Below are 23039 nucleotides of genomic sequence, written 5' to 3' on the forward strand. Positions count from 1 at the left end.
TCGTCAATAGTATTGCTTATTATGTACACATCATAGATACATCATGATCACAAGTGATATTTTTCAATATCTGCTTTGTATGACATTACCCAGAAGATCCAAGCTAAAACCCAGTAAAGAATGATGCTTTTTTTTTGCAGTCTGCTTAATGTTTTTGTAAAACATTTTACATTACACTTATAAAATATATACATATGTATATATTTGAGTCAACTTAATTCAAGAAAATTATACCAAAAATCTAATTTAATGCAACAAAAACCTACCATATGCCCACTTTTTAGGGCAAAAATTAGACTTAAAATTTGGGTAGAAATTTAAGGCCCTAGAAATGTATGTACAGTGGTTGACAATTTGGGGTCTGGAATCAGGCCACCTGTATTCTATATTTCTTGTATACCTCTCATGGCCAATTGGATGCCCTTGAGCAAGTGACATAACTTCTTGCAGCCATGATTTTCCTTTCTGTAAAACAGGTATAATAATGATAGGGTAGTTTTGACTCTTATGAGTTATATATGTATTTATAACAGTGCCTGGAATATAGTTAGTGCTTGATAAATGTTATTTGTTATCAGTATCATCATGGGATAGTCTGCATTTAATTTTTTTTTTTTTTTTTTGAGACAGAGTCTCACTCTGTCACCTAGGCTGGAGTGCAGTGGTACAATCTCAGCTCACTGCAACCTCCACCTCCTGAGTTCAAACGATTCTCACATCTCAGCCTCCCAAGTAGCTGGGATTACAGGTGTGTGCCATTACGCCAGGCTAATTTTTGTATTTTTAGTAGAGATGAGATTTCACCATGTCTCTGCTAAAAGGTCTTGAACACCTGGCCTCAAGTGATTCACCAGCCTCGACCTCCCAGAGTGCTGGGATTACGGGCATGAGCCACAATGCCTGGCTGCATTTACAAGATGCATTTCTTCCTTCTTATTCCCAATTCTTTCTCTCCAAGCTTTTTAAGATTTTTATATTTATGCAGGGGATGGCTAGGGGAGAGTAGGGGGAAGGTGGAATAAGCTTTTGGAATTTGGAAGAAAGAACATGTATGTTAAAATTCTTACCTAGTATTAAACATAAGTTACATATTAATGATTGTGTATTTGATCATGTTCAGCATATATTGTCAGACTTCAATATAGTGGAAGAAGAAATCTTGAAGTTGTCTCACAAATTTTAAAGGGTTTTATGCTGTCATGGAAGGATCCTAATTGGATGGAACTAAGTTTTTGTTCCTAGTCCTGATTTTTTTTTCTCTCTCTCAGCAGATTAAAACACTCAGTTACTTATTAATTCAAATGCCCTCATGGATAGAGGTTTTTGCTAAACAACTCTTGCTTTCTCTGGGATACTATAGTAGTTTCCAGAAAAGGTGATTGATTGAAGACCTTAATTATAATGGTAAGGTTAAAACACAGCCTTTAAAATGGGTTATAAGAATTAAAAAAACCAGAATTAACTTCTAAGCATAAATGCACATAACTTATGAGAGTTAATTTGTTAAAAAATTACCAAAGAAAAATTCATAAAAGAAGCTATCAGATACTTTTGTGATCAGGTTTTCCAAGTGGCCAGTAAAAAGTGTGCCTGAGAATATTTTCTAGAAAGAACTGAAAAATTTATATTAGTTATGAACAGCCTTAGGAAACTCTAAAGATGTCTTGGATACACTGAGGGGAATGATAGGTGGCATAGAATACTGCCTAGCTACATCACTGCACCAACATAGAGGACTCAGACCCAGAGTCTCATAGAAAAATGCATCCAAACTGGGCACAGAATGGCCAAAACGTGAGAAAGACATACATACTTGAACATCACATGATCTACATTCACCCTCAGGTCTTTGATTTCACTTGAACATGTTTAGCCCGAGCAGACTGTCTGAGTAAACAACTGTGTCAGTGGTAATCAAACTCTTTTCAAAGCTAGGGGTTCTTGGTTAAGAAAGAAAAGAAGATCATACCTGTAAGTCTAATAATCAGAACAAGTACATGCAGAGCTCAGCTCATTGAGGCATCAGAGAAGGGCCCAGGCCCCACTAGCCTACCTCTTCCCTAAGGCCCCATGGAGCATAATTAAAAAGTACTGATTTATCAAAATGTGAAATAATCCACAGCTGGCCATGAATCCAGCTACAGTTCTATCGCTGAATAACCCAATACAGGTTGAGTATCCCTGTATCCCTTATCCGAAATACTTGGGACCAGAAGTGTTTCAGATTTTGGAAGATTTGCTATATATATATCTATGGATATAGATATATATAGATGGTATAGATATATATGACAGTTGAGTATCCCTAATCCAAAGATTCAAAATCTGAAATTCTACAGTGATCCTTTCCTTTGAGCATCATGTCAATGTTCAATAAGTTTTGATTTTGTAGCACTTTGGATTTTGGATTTTTGGATTAGGGATATTCAACCTGTACTGACAGATGGCTTCCATTGATTCTCAAAGTTCTTTGTAAACTAATTAGTTAACTTTTTTGTCTCCATTCCTTGTCCACACAACACTAAAGAGGGTGCCTTCTGGCACCAACAGCCTGTGATCCTAACAATTTTAGTGATGAATACGGCTATATGAACCCAGTATAATAGAGTAGGTAAGAACTGTTGGAATGCTATGGGGCCAAAAATGAAACAGATTTTAGAAAATCATTAGAAAGGCTTCCAGGTTTGCAATCCACGAGTTGTTTCAGTCCTAGAACTCTGTTTCCAATAAGGGATATGGCCACTGCTTTCGTATCAGAGGCTCTGCAACAGCTGTAGAGTTATGGGAACATCCTTGCGAACTGGACCAGGGAGACTGAGATTACAGTTCGCAAATAGGAATAATTTAAATATAGATTATAGAAATATATACTAATATAAATACATTCAAATATACCATAGACATTTAAATATATGCATTTAAACTTAAATGTATTTAAACTCATGCATTTAATGTATATATTTAAATATGTTAAACATACATGTTTGCGTGTGTGTGTATATATAGATCTTTATACAGATTACGTGTAGAGATGATCTATTTGTATATATCTCTATATCTACCTACCTACCTATCTATCTATCTATCTATCTATCTATCTATCTATCTATCTATCATCTCTCCCCAATCCTGGACCAGAGCTGTTGAGGCTGCATTTGGATTGGACTTTAGAATATTTTCCATTTGGAAAGTCTATTTAGATAGAAATATCTAGAAATATTACAAAGTTTCCCTAGAGGACTATGTAACATTAGTTTTGGGGACCATTACTCTAAATTGTAAAATGCTGTATTTTTGGCCTTTTGAGAGGCCCCCAGCTCTAAAATATTAACACTTATTTCCAGATTATAACTATGCCCACCATAACCACTGTTACCAACAGTGAGTGGGAATGAGGGAAGAAATCAAGCATTTATTAAGGTCTAATGTACACCAGGCACCATAATAGGCAATACTAATACATGAACATGGCCATAAAAAAGAGACATCCTTACCTCCAAGCAGCTTATAATTTAGTTTACTGAATTACACAGTTTACTTTCTTATGAAGAATCATAATGATTTAAGGAAAAAAAAAAAACCCGTGGAGTCCAATAATCATGTTCAAGCCATGTTTTAATTATTTTACTTGTGATTTATATTTTGAGGATTTTGACATTCTAATGTCATTTGATTTTTTTATCCTCTTGGGGGGATACAACTAGTGGATGACAAAAAAAAAATGAAAAAATAATAATTCCAAGCAGAGTATTATTGACATTATGTCAAAGATTTTGTGAGACACCCTGCCCACACTAGATTTCACTAGTATCACCCTAGAGGATGTAAGTTCTAATGAGAATTTCTGTCACACACAAGCCTTGAATTTTACTTTTACAGTATAGTGTTGTTTCACTCTGCCACCTGCAGGTCATATAGGGAAGAACATATTTAAATTAGAAGTCTTGGCTTGGTGGCTCACTCCTGTAATTCCAACACTTTGGGAGGCCAAGGAGGGTGGATCACCTGAGGTCAGGAGTTCAAGACCAGCCTGGCCAACATGGTGAAACCCTGTCTCTACTAAAAATACAAAAATTAGCTGGGCATGGTGGCGGGCACTTGTAACCCCCGCTACTTGGGAGACCGAGGCAGGAGAATAGCTTGGACCCTGGAGGAGGAGGTTGCAGTGAGCTGAGATCAGGCCACTGTGCTCCAGCCTGGGTGACAGAGCAAGACCCTGTATCAAAAGAATAAATGAATGAAAATAAAGTAGAAATCAGAGGACAGGCACAGTGGCTCATGCATGTAATTCCAGCACGTTGGGAGGCTGAGACAAGAGGATCACTTGTGACCAGGAGTTCGAGATTAGCTAGTGAGACCCCCATCTCTACAAAAATAAAAGAATTAACTGGATGTGGTGGCATGTGCTTATAGTCCTATTTACTTAGGAGGCTGGGGCGAGAGGACTGCTTGAGCCCAGTAGTTTGAAGTTACAGTGAGCTAGCATCATGCCATGCCACTCCAGCTTGGGGGAGGGGGAGAGAGAGAGAGAGAGAGAGAGAGAGAGAGAAAGAGAGAGAGAGGAAGGAGAGAGAATGAGAGAGAGCAGAAGGAAGGAGGAAGGAGAGAGAGGGAGATAGAGAGAGAGGAGGGAAGAAGGAGAGAGAGACAGAGAAGGAAGGAGAGAGAGAGAAGGAAGGAGAGAGAAGAAGGAGAGTGAGAGCAAAGAGAGAGAGGAAGGAGAGAGAGAGGAAGGAAAGCGAGGAAGGGAGGAGGAAGGAAAAGAAAAAAGGAAAGAAAGAAAATATACTTTAAAGTGAAATAACTCTCTTCTATGAAACTGTGATGGAAAGTTAAACCATTGGTCAATATTATAATGATTACCTGGATCAAAAATTTGGATAGAAGAAAAATCCCTCCCCAGAAATGAAAAAAAAAGTTGGAGTTTAAACATGTACAAATAGGAAAGCAACGATAAGGACAGTCACCCCTCTACAGAATGTTCAAAGATGAGGAAGTATTGTCTCACCTGGAGAAACTTGCAATTGCCTCATCTAAGACCTCTAGATTTCTAGACCATTCTTTGACTAATATGGAACCATTCAATTGTAGGGTATTTTCTTACTTAAGTGTCTTGATGCGTATTTATGCTGTAATAACAGGTTCAGGATAAAGTCTCTTAAAGTTTACAAAGTGTATTCATTAAACAGGAGCAGCGGGGCCACAACCACAGCCCTTAAAAACCAATTGGCCACATAGAGTGGTTGGATAATGTAAGCACCCATGAAGGAGGTGGCAAGTGAGAATTTCTCCCTTTCTCTGGGCTTCCTAGAACCAACTGGACATTTCAGAGCTGAAATAGATGAAAATGGCTAACTCCCATGAGTAAGGCTAACTCTGTATCATTCAGGCAATATTTAGAGAACCCCTAGTATATGTGTGGTATTAGGAAGTGGGCAAAGAAAAAGGAATAAGCTCTCAGGAGATCCTACTGTGTGCATGTGTGCTTGCACACACATGTGTGTTATCGATGGGGCCAGGGAACGAGAGGAGAGGTAATTCAGGATGGTTTATTCCTAGATTCTGTACTTTTCTATGTATTGGATGGGAGAAGAGAATTTAAGGACATCAGCACTGATTTGGAAAAGCTGCCTTGGGCAATGAAAAAAAGAGCTGCCTGGAAAAATGGACAGGTGTTTGAGTAGTCCTGACCATCTACTGGAGACTGACAAGATAAAGGATCCACGTCTGAGGTATGTTCCTTCAGGCAAAGTGGGCCTCTGCCATATTTTGATTGTATTCGTTCTCACAGATCCTTTAGTACTTCATCATTTTTACTCTTATTTTTGATTAAAGCGGGTTTAAAATTCTAACTTTTTTTCTTAGAAACCTTAAGTAGACTAAGGATTCTATCAGGAAAAGAATATTCCTCTGAATAGGGATTTGGTAACAACATGCTAACTCAGGAGCCAACATAACAAGAGTAAAACAAATGATTCAGGAGATCATATTCACAGCAGGGACCATGAGGGTTTTAGGAGCTCCCCTCAGATCCCCAGGTGCAGCATGACATTGCCAAGGACATGCAGGGAGCACAGCTCCAAGGGGCCCCTTCTAGGTGTCTAATGAGGCCAGACAACCTGCCAGCACCATAGGCTTCTGTGGGGCAAGGGCGAGACGGTGGTGAGCATCCATTTTCTTCCCCCTCCGAGGCAGAGTCTTGCTCTGTTGCCCAGGCTGGAGTGCAGTGGCAGGATCTCGGCTCACTGCAGCCTCCACATCCTGGGTTCAAACAATTATCCTGCCTCAGCCTCCCAAGCAGCTGGGATTACAGGCGCACGTCACCATGCCTGGATAATTTTTGTATTTTTAGTAGACATGGGGTTTCACCATGTTGGCCAGGCTGTTCTCAAACTCCTGACTTTGTGATCTGACCACCTTGGCCTCCCAAAGTGCTAGGATTACAGGCATGAGCCACTATGCCCGGTGCATCATCTATTTTTATTTTTTAAAAACATATTTCTTCCAATAAAATTAACTTGATTGTCTAAGAACTTGTTCCTTTTTTCAAATTGAGATTTAACAAATGTTTATGGAACATGCACCAGGTGGTAGGCATTGTGCTACAGACACCACCGTGAGGAAAATCAAAGCCAAGAGGGAAAAGGCAGGAAATGAAAAGTAAGGCAGGTGGGATGGGGAGGGCCTGGAAAAGGGGAGAATCCTTGAGGCCTCTGTTTGCATCCATGATTTGGAAAAAAGGTTTCCTTAAATAAACAAATTTATACACTATAAGACATTATTAGGCAACAATAATTTCATTTGACACACTGTTGTTAAAATTACTTAAAATAATGAGAAATGAAAATGATTGGATGCCAAGCATTGTTAGAAAGTGTATCATATTTAAAAGTGTTCACAAGAATTTGTCAATTCTTAAGTTACACTGAGACCTTTTTTCTAAGGTATCTACCAAAAAAAGATTATGCCTTACCCACCAGAGAGGATACTGTCATAAAGAAAAAAAAAAAGGAAAAAAAGGAAAAGTTATTATGGCAAAAAAAAAAAAAAAAAAAAAAAGAAAGAAAGAAAGAAAAGAAAGAAAAAGATTTCACCTTTCTTTCCCGTAGATGAGACAAGCTAACAACTGTGTCAACATGAAGTTCTCCACTAGAGGGAACTAATTCCACGTCCTCCAATCGTGAGCTTCATCTATCAGAATGTGTCTGAGAACAGTGCTCTATCCATGTTTAGATTATACCCAGATAATCATGCTGCATTGCTAAATGGGTAACACTTTAGATTGGCTTTTAAGATTTACAGAAGAAGATAGTTTTATATTTATATAAATAAATCCAAGTGTATTTTTTATGTTACAGAAAAAACCCACATCAGCTGAAAAATAAATTTTGTTCAAGTCGCCTGCCATGAGTAACCTGTGATTGTTCACTGTTCTGCTCTGGAGGTCATGTGCTAATACCAGGGCAAATCTGATAAGAGAAGAGTGGCGGCTCACTTCCCAGGAAAACAATGTTTGGGCAGTTCATAAAATGCACATAGTCGGACCCTGAACTATCTATAGCTTTATGATACATTTCGAACAACTCCTAAGGCAAAGTCTCTGGCTGCAAGGCAAAACCTCTTGACACAGTGTCTAAGATTCAGAACTGGTTGTTCTTAAAATAGGAAGCAAAGCTTACGCTGGGAATTATCTGTGCCTGCCCTGATTAAAACGCTTCTTCAAAACAGGCCATTTCACCTAATTCTGTCAACCTGTACATCAAGATCTGGAACATGGTCCCCTAGCAAAAATTTAAAAAAATCTCATTTTAAAAAGCAACTGCATTTAGTACCCTCCAAAGTGAAACTCTAATTTAATCACATGTAGAAGAGTCAGAGAATACTAATCTCAAAAAATTGTACTACAGCCACCTCTTCTTTACGGTCAAGATGAAAAAACTTTATAGAAACGAATACCCTACCGAATTTACAAAAGAGTTCCCAGGGTAGTTAGATTTTGTCTCCCATGGTATGAGTGCAAATGGAGAGTACCCTGTAAAGCTCGAAGCAGTGTCCTGGACAGGGTTGCAAGCTAATGGATGTTGAAGGATTGATGGGGGTCAGAGTGGAAGGGCTGAGAAGTCCTTTCTGCTTGAACCTCAGGGTGAAGCAGCCTGTGTGAGGGGTGGTCTGGGGGCAGATATAGCAGTTAGAGGACTCAGTGGGACTTATTCCTGCTGCTCTGCCAGGGATCACAACTGGAGAAAGGGAAGGCAAGCAGAGGAAAGGAGCAATTACCGTGATTCCTCTTAGAGCCACTGCCAGGTCTACACTCTTTGGACTCATTCAGCCACAATGGCTTAAATATTTCAGGGTCTGCTTGGAGAGAAATTATGCCAGGCCTGTGCTTTCCAATGAGTAATGGCCAATTTTTACTTTTTAAGGCAAAGCTCCTCTACTTTTAATTCTTTAATAATATATGTTGGCTCCTATTTTACTCTCCCTGGGTTGTATCCACTGTCATTTCTTTCACTTAACACGATCACATTTTTGTCTCATGGCGTACCACTAATTTTCAGGCAGGTTTCAAAACTTTTGCTTCCTTTTTCTTCATTCCTGTGGGGTCTTTTATTTTTTAGAATAAAAAACCCTATGAAAATTTTGTTCCCAACCCTCCAGAATCCCAACCTACCTACATAAAATCTGACAAATAAAGAGAACAGCTTGATGCTCACTGTTCATGAAGGGCTTGTGCATGTTTCCAGTACCTCCCCCAGCTCTGGACATCCCCATACAAGTATTTTACAAGAATATGAAAATATTTTATAAAAATATTAGGTGTATTAGTCCATTCTCACACTGCTAATAAAGACATACCCGAGATTAAGTAACTTATAAAGAAAAAGAAGTTTAATGGACTCACAGTTCCACATGACTGGGGAGGCCTCATAATCATGGGTGAAGGAGGAGCAAAGGCATGTCTTACATGGTGGCAGGCAAGAAATTGTTTACAAGGGACCTGCCCTTTATAAAACCATCAGATCTTGTGAGACTTATTCACTATCATGAGAACAGCATGGGAAAAACCTGCCCCCATGATTTAGTTACCTCCCACCGGGCCCCTTTCATGACATGTGGGGATTATGGGAGCTACAGTTCAAGATGAGATTTGGGTGGGGACATAGCCAAACTGTATCAGAAGGTTAAAGTTTTATCACCTGTATCATCTAGAAAAAGGTAGAATATGGTAGTTATGTGCAGATTTTGTAAACAGGCTGTCAAGATTGTATCTTCCACTAGATTTTTATTTCTTTGTGACATTGAGCATATTACTTATCTCTCTAAGTCTCTCTGTCAGCATAACTGCAAGATGGGCATAGAAATAGTGCCTGCCTCCAGGATGTTGTGAAGGTTGTCTGAGCTCATACACGAGCACAGTGGTTGGCAGGTGGCAGGTTAGTGTCCAACCCATCAGCTGTGACTCTGCATCCTTCTATTACAGCAGCACGGGCAGCAGCTTGGCAGCAGGCATGACCATGTGCTTCTCTGCTGTTCTTGTCACCTCCACTGACAATCACACACATAGTGAAGTGGACGAGTTATTGTCCAGGATGTCTGAACAATATGGAGACCCCTCCATCCTTTTCTGACTTGAGTTTTCTGAATTATTGCCTTATAGTCCCCTCACTTTGGCTTCTTTGCTCTATTTGTGTTCACCTTCCTCTTGGTCCTTTATGTCAGATTACCACCAGGCCTCCAGAATGGCAACAACCAGATTAAGGAAAAAACTGAGACAGACAATGCACTTCTAGAGTGGCAGTGAAATGGTTATCTGTCATGAGTGTTTTGAATCCACCTCATGAAATTGCACTTTGCTTGATTTAAAATCTGAAAAATATTCTGAAAGCCGAGCATAAAATTTGCTAAGAGGAAAAACAGTGTGACACTCCATAATATACCTACTTGCTAAATATATTGATTTGTAGTTTACTTTAAATTTTATTTCCCATAGATTAGAGGTGTGTACACCTTCTCCCAACCCCCAAAGCATGACAATTATTAATTAGGAGTACAGCCTCTGGAGCAATACTGCTTGGATTCGCATTCTATCTGTCACCCTCACACTCCTAGTGACTTACTATTAAGTTATTAGGGCCATAACTTATACTCTCTGAGCATGAGTTTCCACTCTAAGGAGGGCATAAAACGTCCCTTGGGATGGTGAAATGAGATAATGCATGTAAAGGGTCAACAGGGCATATTGAGTTGTTATTTTTATTGATGTTATTTGGAGTTAAACTGGAATTTGCTTCTACATGTTTGCTATGTGTTATGTTTATAAGCCCTCATGTTGTCAGGCTGAGCAACTGAGTCATGGTTGATAGACTGTGTTAAATGGGGCTGGGACATAGGTTCCAATAGAATGAATGGTGTTTATTTGAAGGAGGCCACGTGGTACGTGTATAATGACCTGGGAAGATCAAAGGAACCTGGAGTATAAACTTAGCTCTGCTGCGACCTTTGGCAAGTACAGTAATGCTGTTGGTGCCCCACCCAGGTCGCCTTTCTCTGGCTGGTGCCGCATCCTCTCCTCCCCCACTGCTGGGAGGGTAGCCTGTTAGTGGTGCCCAGCTGCCACTTAGCTGGAGCAGCCCCCTCAGCTGATGGGTGTTGCTGAGTCCAGAGGTGCCTAGGAGGTTAGGCCTCCACCACCTCTGGGTGGCTTAGAGTCAGTGGTTGGCTGGCATGAGGGTACAGAGGCTCAGTCCCCTTGCCTCAAGGTGAGACAACTGTCCATGAGGGGCCACCCGTGCTCAGAGATCCCTGTGCAATCAGGCTGAGGGTAGATGGCTGCTGCCACCACCTCTTTGCTTGTCCTCTTTGTTCTGCTTGCCCTGCTTTCCTAATAGGCTTCCCCTGAGAGTATCTTCTCAATACATCATTTGTACAAGAGCCCTTGTCTCCAGCTGTGCTTTTAGAGAACCTCACCGAAGACCTAAGAGAAAGATTCGGGGCCCCAGTTTTATTTGACAGAAAATGAGAGAGTTGGATCCATTTTCAAAGATGGGTCTATTTAATGAATATCTATCTATCTATCTATCTATCTATCTATCTATCTATCTATCTATCTATCAATTTTTCGAGACAAAGTCTTGCTCTGTTGCCCAGGCTGGAGTACAGTGGTGCAATCAAAGCTCACTGCAACCTTGAGCCCCCAGGTTCAGGAGATTCTCCTGCCTCAGCCTCCTGAGTAGTTGGGAGTACAGGTAAACACCACCATGCCTGGCTAATTTGTTTAAAAAAATTCTGTAGAGACGGGATCTCACTGTGTTGCCCAGGTTGGTCTCAAACTTCTGGCTTCAAGTGACTCTCCTGCCTTAACTTCCCAAAATGCTGGGATGACAGGCGTGAGCCACCATCTACAGCCATGAATACAGATTTTAATTTCCAGGGTATTTTTTACACTTTATGCTCTGATATGCAGTCATATTAATTAATTCTATTCCCTTCTCTTTACTCATATGTCCCAAAAAGAGATCAGTGGAGGAATGATTAAAGATTTTCCAAGTTAAAAGTTTTAAGCATCAAAATGTACCTCCACTAGGGAAAGCAAGGCACGGACATCAGGACATTCTGCCTTGCCAGGAGGAAATTGTAGTACACAAAGTCTTTGAGTTTGAATGTAGAATGGTCAACGTTTTCTTGGCATGGACTGTCTTTTCATTGCTTCCACCATTGCAGACAAATTTCTAGTTCTGATAAAAATCTCCCAAGCTCAGCAACTCCTAAGGAAACCTTTAGACTCAAAATTCTGGGTGTTATATCATTTGCACGGTATTTATTGTAAATCATAACATGTATACTCTATTATGGCATAGCTTAAGAAAAGTTAGAGAATGTTTGTTTGTTGGATATCAGCAACCCTTGGGGGCCTGCTGAGGCCTCCGTTATGATAGAAAAAAACACTCATTAATATCATAGTCTTGAGGGCCCACCAACTGATCACTGAGAAATGAAACCAGGATGGAGAGTGCCACATTACAATGTGCCACCCTTCGTTCCTGGACAGTTCTCTATCTGTCCTTGCACAGTGTTTACTCATAATAGAAAATCAAGTGAGAAAAATGAGGAAATAATGTGAACCTATCCAATTTGCCTGTTGATTTCCTTTCCATAAAATTGGCCATTAGTCATACAGTAGCCCAAAGGGAAAATGTGCAGAACCTTTCAGATTCGTAAGTTCTCTGGTTTCCCACTGAAGAAAATGTACTTTCTAGAGTTTGAATGTGATTGCTCATTTAATGGGCATTTGGAACTCAGCATGTATACAGTTTCCCTGAGAGTGATCAGTGGAGCATTTTGGGAGGGCAAGGATGGGACGAAAGAGGAGCGGGAACATGAACTAACTGTGGCCTCACGCTGTGCCAGCCACGTGACATTTGTCGTGTAGCTTACCTGTCTCAAGAGCTGTGCAAGGCACACGCTATGCTCCTCAATACAGGTGAATAAACAGGTTTCAATTTATGTATGTAGTAGTTACAGAGCAAGCATTTGAATTTGTACCTGGACTCACCATGGGAAATGAATGCATTTGTTAGACCAGAATTGATTAATTTGATACTGTTATTTATTAGATAACAATCAGTGGCCAGTTTATAAGTATGTATTTATAAGTTACATGTAACTGTATGTTTACAAATAGGATGAACAAAATTATGTCAATTGACAGTTAAAAATATAATGTTATATGACAGGCTCAACTGTAGCAGTTCAGTAGACAATAAACTTCAACTCTGGAGTTCAAAGGTATAAATGACCTAGTGTAAGTTTGTGAAATGGAATCAGAGAACAAAAACAAAAAGAATATTAGATTTCCTTTTCCTTCTCAAAGACACTATGCCATTTTGTATGGATTGTTAATTTTGTAGTATCTGTTGAAGTAAGGTGGATCAGATATTATTTTATAGATTGGGAAGACTATACTATGGAGGACTTAATTAATCTGTTGAGCCACTTATTTAATAAGTGTCAGAGGTAGTATTAGCTGAGACTCAGGTCTATAGTTTAGCATTAAGCTATTGGTTCTTATGGAAGATTCTTTAGAAATAGATGAGCTCTTCAGATGTGAACCAACATTATTTAACTCCATAATATTTTTTAGTGTTTACTATGTACCAGGATTTACAGGAACCACAGGAGACACAGTATCTTGAGCCACAGTACCTGTTCTTAAAATTCTTGCCATCTGCTTAAAACATAAGACAAACTGCTTAAAAACCAGTTCTAGTCCCTTTCTGAATGACTGTTCAACTAAAATCACTGCCAGAGGAGTGATATATATGAGAATTTATAGGTGTTATAAATCACTGTGGGCACGAATAGGTTACATGGCCAGTGGTAGGGGGTAAGTTTTGTGTTGGGCTTTGGAGACTGGAGATCGGTAGGCCGAGGGAATAGGAAGGACCGGGCAAACAGAAATGCAAATGTGGACAGGAACACAGCACACAGAGGGGGATGGGGATGGAAACAGAATGGAATAGAAGGTTTATTTTGGGATGTAGTAGCAAATAGATTTGGAGTAAATGATCAGGGCCAGATGGTGTAGGACCTCTGAGGCCCAACAAGACGGTCTATGCCTTATTCTGTAAGCAAATGGAGCCAAATGGGGATTTTTGCACAGCAAAGTATGATAATGAAAGATTGTTATAGCAAGATAAACCTGAAGACTGTTGGAGGGGAAAAGAGAATTAGATGCAGGCAGATAAGATGAAATAAAATAATATATATGAAATATATTACATATATTAATCTTAATATCATTTGTATAATTATATGACACAACAATTTCATCATGAAGTAATGAGAGCTGGGCCCAAGGTAATGATTACAGAAAGAGATAATCAATAATGAGAAAGTTGGAGGAGCAAGAATCAATATGATTTGGTGATTAGTTGGAAAAAGGGAGAAAAGAAGAGAGAATTGCTATGTTTCTCTTTTATTTATTTATTTATTTTTTTTGAGACAGGGTCTCACTCTGTCACCCAGGCTGGAGTGCAATAGCACAATCTCAGTTCACTGCAACCTCTGCCTCCCAGGCTCAAGTGATCCTCCCACCTCAGCTTCCTGAGTAGCTGGGACTACAGGTGTGCACCACCACACCTGGCTAATATGTTCTCATTTTATAAGATTCTTTAACCTTCATAATTTCAGAGTGTATTCTTTACACTCAGTTAAGCAATCCATTTAGTCTCTATATCTTATTTTACTTATCTTTTAACTTTAAAATTATATTTTATGATTAATAACATCAAAGTGATAGATTCCCCCAATCAGGGATGAGAAATTTATATGACATGATCCAAAAGATTGGGACAAGTGACTCATAATGCAGCCTTTTTGGTCTCATGGTGATTTTAATAAAGCCATACTTTTATGCAATAAGTAGAAGATTATTACCTCACTCCAGGATCGAAAGATGGAGAGCTATTAAACATGAGACTATTTTAAAGGCACCATTAGAACACATATACATAAATTAAATTTTAAGGCTTAAAACTGCCAGAAAAGTTTTCTGACTGCGTGGAACACTGTACATTCTTCAAATTTGGTCACTCTTAAAACTCTTCATTATGTCATCTTGGCAGGGAATTGTGGTAGAAAAATGGGAGTGAGAATAGAACAGGAAGGGTTGGTGGAATAGGTAAAGTGTTTCCCAATAGCTACTGGGAGTTCACCTGAGGTTAGTCATAAAAACAGACATTAATTGGTTAATTCATTCATTTAGGCATTTATTTCCAGGAGCTCCTGGTCTCCAGAAATTATGTTCTATGTGTAAGAGATAAGGAGACAATTAAATCATATATGTGTCCTCAAGAAGCTTAGAGTCTATTAGCTACAACATATTAGTAAACCAGAACTTAAAGACAACAAAGAAGTGCTATAAATACAGTATGCACACGGGGTTATGGAACTAAAGCAGCGGGGAACTGAAGAGACGTAGCTGAATCAGTACTGGGCTGGAGGAAGCAGGAGAAGGAGGTAGAGGGAGCCTCAAATTGGCTTCCAAGAGGAAGTGATGCTTAAATTCCCCTCCCTGTATTCCTACTCCCATTTTCACCTTTGGACCTTCACTGTATTCAGGCTGTCAGGGTCTTTTGGTGTTTTATTGCCTTTGAAGAAATCTGAGAGCAGAAAGCAGGGAAATTTGAGTCCTGTCATGGGCTTTGTGTTCTAACGGCCAGGCCTTTGGTGGAAGGTGGTGTCTCAGGGTGTGGATGTCAGATAAGGTAGGATATGAAATAAGCCAGAGTAGGCTTTTCTATTCCCAAAGCCTAAGAAAATGCCCATGGGCCCAGGGGAAGTGTTAGAGGGGCTGCTTTGTGGGTGCAGGTGAGACCCTGGATCCTTCACCGCTGAGCCCTGGGAAATGGGGGACCCTCAGTAGGAGGACCGTGATCCTTGGTAGAGCCATGAGAAATGGATGGAAAGTGTTTCTGGGGGATCATGTCTTAGATATGCCCAGGTTTTCCTATGCCTCCATTTGGGGTAGAACGGTGAGATGATTCTTGGGCATCTAAGAGTGGTTTGGATACAACTGAAAAAGAGGAAGAGAGAGAGGAAAGGAGAAAACAATGGCTGGAAATGAAGGGACTGTATGAATGGCCACAGGAAACAACATGGTGGCAACTGTCCTGGGAATACTTATGAGAACCAAGGAGATAATGGATATTTTAGCAGATGACAATGTGCACAGATGACATCAAGGCAGATGGGGGCTTACTCTTCATGTTGAGAAAGTCTCCTTAAAATGTAGAGGAAACTCTAGGAAACCAGAAGAAGGTTGGGTGAATCAGAAAAGGACTGAGATTGAGTTTCTACCATTTAGGTGAAACGGCATCTAGAAAAAAAGCTTAGGTTGAGTTACAGAAAAATAAAATTGCATTTCTTGTCTTCTTGATTTGAGACCCAGATTAATGCCCACTATATTGATGGTACTTTTCAAGGGCAAGGAGGAATAGGGAAAAGGACAGGTTCTAGACAAATATTAACTCTTAGGCTTAAAAGAGAATGGCATGGTACCTGGAAAAATGTCCAAGTAGCAGGATGAGCCTAAGGGAGTGTTTAGTAGGAAATATGGGTGGACATAGGCTCCCAAAGGCCAGATCAGAAAAAGCCTCATATTTTATATGTAGAAGTTATCAGTTTCTTCCAGAAGGCAATGTGGAAACACTGAGGAATTTTATAAAGAGAAAAACACTCAAATATAATTTAGAAAACCACTGTTTGAGAGGTCTAGAGAGTGGACTGGGAAAAAAAAAGAAAAACAGAATCTGAGGTGGGGACCAGGAGGAGACTGGCTAGAATTAGGAGATCCTGAGTTCTCAGTGGGATTGGGGTTGGACAGGGGGAACAGTTGGGAGAAGGTGCCAGGTCTTCATAATGTTCGGCTGTATGGGGAGGGGGAAGAAACAACACGAAGGAGCTGAGGATATTACAGGTTTCGGAGAGTCACTATTTAAAAAGAAGAGAAATGATTTGATGAGGAAGGTCTTGAGTTCCATTTCTGAATGTTATAAGTTGGTAGTGTTTAAGAAAAGTCAGAGTAGCGACGCACAGTTCAGCGCTGAAATATGGGTCTGGATTTCAACAGAAAGGTAGATTGAGCTAAAGGTTCTTTTTCAGGAATCACTAAAAGGTAGTAAGAGAAGAACTGGCCATGGTTGGATGACTGAGGGAGGAGAGAAGAGGACACAGAATGAAACGCTGAAGTTAAAAGTTAACAAGAGAAGGGAATCTGGAGGAGACCAAAGGTAGCAACTCAAGAAACAGAAAAATGATGTATTTGAGGCCAAAGGAGGAGAGAAGTTTAAAAAGGAGGTAGTTATTAGTGCTAGATGGGAAATGAAACATGTGCTTTGAATTTGGTAGTGAGACCATCGATACTTAATTTGATAATCGAGCATGTGAAAGAAGCAGTGAGAATGAAAGGTGGGAGAAGAACAATGAGGCAGCAAGTACACGCTGTTCTTTTAAGACACGTATTTGAGAAAGGAAGGAAAAACAAGAACCAGAGGAGGAATTGGATTAAGGGAGTTTCTTTAATACAAAAAGGAACCTATTTCTATGCTGAGGGAACAGCATTAGCAAAGAGGGTACAGTTGAAGGTAGAGGAGGAAAACTGATGAAGTTACTAGGGTTGAGGGGAATGACCTGGAGCCCTTGTGGAGAGAATAGTCTTCTCCTGCTCTGAGGTGGAAGAAAGTAGGAGGTGAAGTGTGGGATGCAGTGAAGTTGTAGATAAGGGGACAGAGAATCTATTTAACACTGATTACATACTTGCTCTGCTAGAATCCCCCATTTGAACCAAACAGATGGGTACGATTCTGTCCTTGTATTCTCCCTCTCAAAGATTCACTTTAATGAAACGAATAAGTGAGTATTTAACCTTATACTCCTTTAAATTGTAGACCAACACGTCCAGCAGTGGTCTACAGAGGGCAGGATGCTGGGCATGGCTACCTCCCTAGTCAATTTTATACTGACCTTGCTTAGAATTGGTAGTACATGATGATAATAAAAATTTGTCTGACTTTTAATCAGTTTTATTATGACCCTTCATTCTACTATAGATAACATGGCCTCTTATTGCCTGCAGAGCTTTCTTGCCACCGGCCCTTCATTCATCACTGATACTCAGGTGTCTGCTTCAAAGTTACTCTTTGAAGCAAACATAAATGCACAAAAATAATGTGGATAACAAAAGCAAAAGAACCAGAAAGAAGCTAAAAAAATAAGTTAAACCTCTACATCTTTTAGAAGAAAATGAGGTCCAAATGAGTGAATGACTCAGGTGAGGCCACCAAACCTAGGAATGGCAGGGCTGGGTCTGGAATTCAGTTCTCCTCACTCCCAGTTAGCCTCAGGCAGAAAGTTCCATCTTGTCAACCTTTCCACAGTGAATCATTAAGAGTAATTTGGTGATATCTACATAAGTGAATGTCACTTGGAGACCCACATTGCCTATCAAGAAACCACAAGTATTTTAGGGGAGGAGGTGGAAAGAATGACTTGATCAATCTCTGTTTTCTTCCTGGTGTGGAGTCAAAGTGTTCAGTGTTTAAGGACCTTTAGAGATAAACAAATTCCTTTATTTTTATGTCATTCATTGTTCCTTGGTAATACTTTCAAATAGTTATGAAGGATCAATTTTGTTTTCTGCAGTTCTTAAAACCCCAAGCTATATTTTTTGAAGGGTGTGTTTGTGTGTGTAAACCACAACTATTTGCATAGGGCATTGTGATGTACCATGGGAAATATATTCAAAATTTATATATGTGATTTAAAAACCTCAGGCAACAAAATATACAGGGTTAGAAAATGGAGACATAGTAAAATAAGAGGAGAATGAACCTGGGATATTACCTTGAGAACTTACTCTCCCACTACCCTGGTATTCAAAGTTGAATACACTACAAGTCATATTTTAAATATAAAATTAAAGTTTCTTTTAAGAAACACATGGGAAAGCTTTACTTGATATTTTTGAGAGGTAAAAAATTAGTCTCTCGTTTATGTATTTTGCAAATCCAAGTTTTCTTACATTGGATTTGCTTTTAATGGAAATGGATCAGTATAAAGTGAATCACATGTATAATACATCACAAGAAAGGTAAGGCAACAAAAATAATGGCATGGATTTTTTTTTTTCTTCAGATAGAGTTTCACTCTGTTGCCAAGGCTGGAGTGCGGTGATGCCATCTTGGCTCACTGCAACCTCTGCCTCCCAGGTTCAAGCAATTCTCACATCCCAGCCTCCCAAGTAGCTGGGATTACAGGCATGCGCCACCTCACCTGGCTAACTTTCGCATTTTTAGTAGAGATGGGGTTTTGCCATATTGACCAGGCTGGTCTTGAACTCCAGGTCTCAAGTGATCCACTCACCTCAGCCTCCCAAAGTACTCGGATTATAGGCATCAGCCACTGTGTCCGTCCAGTGTTATGGATCTTGATATTGAATGCTTGTTGTGGTTAAAAAATGAAGAGCTAAAACCTTAAAAAAATTAATCCATGGCATCGACTCCTGCCTGACTCCAGACAATGTGGGCTTTTGCAGGAAACACTGAGCTTGTTCTCAGTCTCTCTACCTACCAGAGTTTCATGACGATTAAACAAGATAGCATCTTGTGAGGTCAGTGAACTTGAAGATGAACTTTGCTTGGATCTACACCATCGTGGATCTAGACAAGCTTAACAGAATCAGACATACCTAACAGATTTTATCTAACGCAGTTGGATTCCTTTGGGAGACAAGAAACACTACTTCGTCTGACTGCCCATTTAGTGGTGAACAATTCTACCCAATTATGTCAATCATTACTAGTTCTTTCTTTTTTAGTTGATGAATACTCTTTTTATAAAAAGCCACACATAGGGGATACAGAACAAGCTCTTACCTCTCCTGAAGTCCTATGGGCTTCATTTTGAAAGGAGAAGGGCAGACGGAGGTAGCGGTGGTAGCTCTGATCTCAGGAGCACCTCGGCCTTGAGGGTCCACGACAACATTCAGTACCTTTGGGGCCTGCTCAGGTTGGACCATGCTGTGGACAGTCTTTGCCTCAGACAGTGCTGACTGTAATGTGATGGGTGATAGGTGGATCTCCTGGTTTTTCTCTTTATCTTGTCTTAAGGAAAGCTGAAACCTCTCTTTTAATCTGTAAAGAATCTGTAGAAGGAGATATAAAAAACTCCTGTCACATTTTCTCACACTAAACAACAGAGTATGATCTTCTCCATCCCACCCTGGCATACAAACCAAAATAAAGGCTTAACGATAAAGTAAACAGAGCCCTGTAAAAGATGATTTCTCAGTTTCATGGTACTGAGATTTTCCTCAAGACAGTATACTTGGTATTTCTAGTTATGCTGCACATACGTATCAACTAATTGTGCACATGAATCTGTTCCATAAAGATACATTCAAAAGTAAATTTAACTAATTTTATTAAAAATGCCAGAGGTTAGTTTGGTCACATGGGGAAATGGTAGGCTTATAGAAGGAATAACCATAAAACACAGGTCTACAACATTTATAGAAATGGAGATATGCATCCAACATGGCTTAGTAGAAAAAAGTAGTCTTGCAAATATTAATAAGATGATAGTTATGCTATAAACCACTATTTCTTATGTTGGTAAATCTCTGCATTAGTCATATATCAACTTGAGTATCTGGTAAATACTTGACAAATTAAATTTAGGGTATCTATGAAAGAATAATTTGGACAACCAGAATTTTTACTCTTACCACTTTGCCCTCCTAAGTTTTAATATTTAATTTAATTTAACTTAATTTTGATACAGGATCCGGCTCTGTTGCCCAGGCAAAAGTGCAGTGCTGTGATCATAGCTCACTGTAACCTGGAGCTCTCCTTAAGGGAAAAGACTATGCATCTATGAGATAGAACTAGAAATGCATATTAAACATTGAACTCCTAGGAAAAGACAGACATTTTATTGTTTTTTATGTCAGTTCACCTCCTTGTAATCTGGAAACATTTATACTGGTGGTATTCATTGACTCTGGTAGGGAAAAGTTAAAGCTTAAAATTTGAAAAAAGGGTAGGTTTGGAATATTCACATGATAAATGTTAATCACATGAATGAGAATGAAAAGATGTCTGATATTAAGTAAAATGTCTTCTTACTTTTATTATAATTACTTTCAAGCAAATGTAATGTGTTTTCTTTAAGCTATAGGACGGAAAAGACTGAAGATAAATGCCTTTATCATGTGCATAGTGTCTAAGGTTTTTAACTTACTGCTTCTCTTCAGTTTCCGTGACCCTCATGGTGTAAAAGCAAAACCTGCACTAGAACAGTATCAATCAGATGATACATATATTTTAGGCTTACTGTGTTCAGCTAAATAATTACTAAATGATGAGGCAACAGAATTTAAAATACTGTTTAAGTTGCAAGAAAGTTATTTTCCCAAATGTAGAAAAAATATATCAGTACCTTTACAAAAATACGTTTAGAAGATAAGGCATATATTACATGTTTTAAGCTCTTCACATCTAAATATAATATGCATATCAGAACATTTACTTGCCTGTTTATACTTGGATTTTGGAGAAATATGAATGAACAATGAAAATGGGAAAGCCAAGGAAATCTTGACCTTCTCAATCGTTCTTGACAGGTAGCTTTTATATTAGTGTAAAACCAAGTCTAGTCCAAAGTCCTTCCTTACCATTCATGAGCATATGTTTTTGAGGAGAAACCTTTGTAACATATTTTCCAATCAGTCATCTGTTTACTTCATGTCTAGTTACAGGTCAACTTTGCAACCTGTCTCCATGTAGTATGTGTACAAACTGATTTCCACATCTTTAATTAGGGAAAAGTAGAACCTGCAGAATGTATGATGTATATAAGATAGTGTTTAAAAATACTCAAGAGATTGGACTGTCTGAAAAAATATGGAAAAAAATTGAAGACATTGCTACTTGGCAATAGGGTAGTTGTCATGAAATTAAGCTGTAAGGCAGTGATTCTCAACTGGCAGGGATTTTGCCCTCAGGAAACGTTTGGCAGCTCTAGAGATATTTTTGGTTGTCATATTTTCAGGGTGTGGGGGAAGGAGAAGGGAAAGGGTGCTACCGGCATCTGGTAGGCAGAGGCTAACTACCTTTACAATGCATTGGAAAAGCTCCCCACACACCCCCGCCAACAGAAATAGTAACTCCGAAATGTCAGTAGTGTTGTTGGTAAAACCCTGGTGTAAGGGATCACAAAAATTTTGTGGTGTAATCTCCTCATTTCACATTTAAGTCCTGAGCTGTTGGATGATTTATGGAGGGTTGGAAAGAAAACCTCGAATCCGGGTTTTCTGACTTCCAGGTATGTGATCATTCAACTCTATTGTTTCCTCCAAATTCTCATGTCCTTCTTTGAAACCTCTTTCCAAAAGCATCTGGAAAAGTGTGTCAGAGATTTTTCTCTGCACAGATTGAGATCTGGAATACAGCATATGCATATTTCTCTATGGGAATTCACTTTGTTTAAAAACTCAACCGAAAAGCTTACCGTAGCAATGGCAAGTCAACATTTTGCCTTCATCTCTAAGAGCTTGTTTGACTCTTGGACTGGAATAAAGTCATTTAATAATTTAAAAAAGGAAAAGAAAACAGATTATTGAATGAGAGGAGTGGCAAAACTCAAACTATAGCAAGAGAAGGAAAATAATAGTGGGAACAAAAAACCAGAGGAACACAGAAATGGGAGGAAGCTAAAAAAATTCTATGAAGCTTTTTTGTAGCTTAAAATTTTCGTTAAAAAATCTCATGAGTAACACAAAACATTCTGTTTGGATTAGAATGTGTTCAGATTTCAAAACAATGCCACCAACCACTAGTCTTTAACATTTGTTCTTTACAGTATTTTACAATTAGTTCTGAAGGAGTTCATTCACTGTTTTAATTTAATAATCCTGAGCCAATCCCTACTACATTCCATAAACAAGATATTGTAGATGCAAAAGCAACACAGAACTCTGTCTTCTGGGAATTCATAGGCTTCCAGAAAAGATAAATGTGTAAAAACTATGTCCAGTACAAAGTACTAAGTGCAAAAATAGAGGTGTGCCCACAGCACACAGGTACAATGTGGCACACATTTACCAGTTCCATCTGGGTAGAATGGCTCTGATAAATACAGCCATTCGCATCTGCTACTGGAGTTATTTGTGGTCAGAAATACATGTTCACAAGACAGTGATAAGACTAAAAAAAAAAAAAAAAAAAAGACCAGTTTGACTGCTTTATGAAAACAAATGGAATTATGGTAAAGAGCCCCGACTTTCAATTTAGATAGACTTGGTTTTGAATTTTTACCACTTCCTACTCCGCCACCCCCATACCCACCCATTGCATGTTCTTGGTCAAGTCATTTATTTTTTCTGAATCTTAGTTTTCTCATAAGTAAAATTAGGAAACTAAAATATGTTAAGCATTTAGTACTAGGCAGTAAATTTACTACCAGTTTAGTACCAATAAGTG

The 23039-nt window shown here is 39.1% G+C and overlaps 1 protein-coding gene across 3 annotated transcripts in view; it reads right to left on the reverse strand.

The window, feature by feature from the left end:
* The window catches only part of PTPRR (protein tyrosine phosphatase receptor type R), a 277720-nt gene that overhangs the window by 93986 nt on the left and 160695 nt on the right, over positions 1-23039 (reverse strand). For all 3 annotated transcript variants that reach the window (XM_001117474.5, XM_077954729.1, XM_077954728.1), the window contains one exon: positions 19434-19702. In XM_001117474.5, coding sequence (XP_001117474.3) covers positions 19434-19702 — 269 coding nt within the window. The remainder of the gene's footprint in view (positions 1-19433; positions 19703-23039) is intronic.

Source organism: Macaca mulatta, chromosome 11 (assembly GCF_049350105.2).
Source record: "Macaca mulatta isolate MMU2019108-1 chromosome 11, T2T-MMU8v2.0, whole genome shotgun sequence".
Classification (NCBI taxonomy): Eukaryota; Metazoa; Chordata; class Mammalia; order Primates; family Cercopithecidae; genus Macaca; species Macaca mulatta.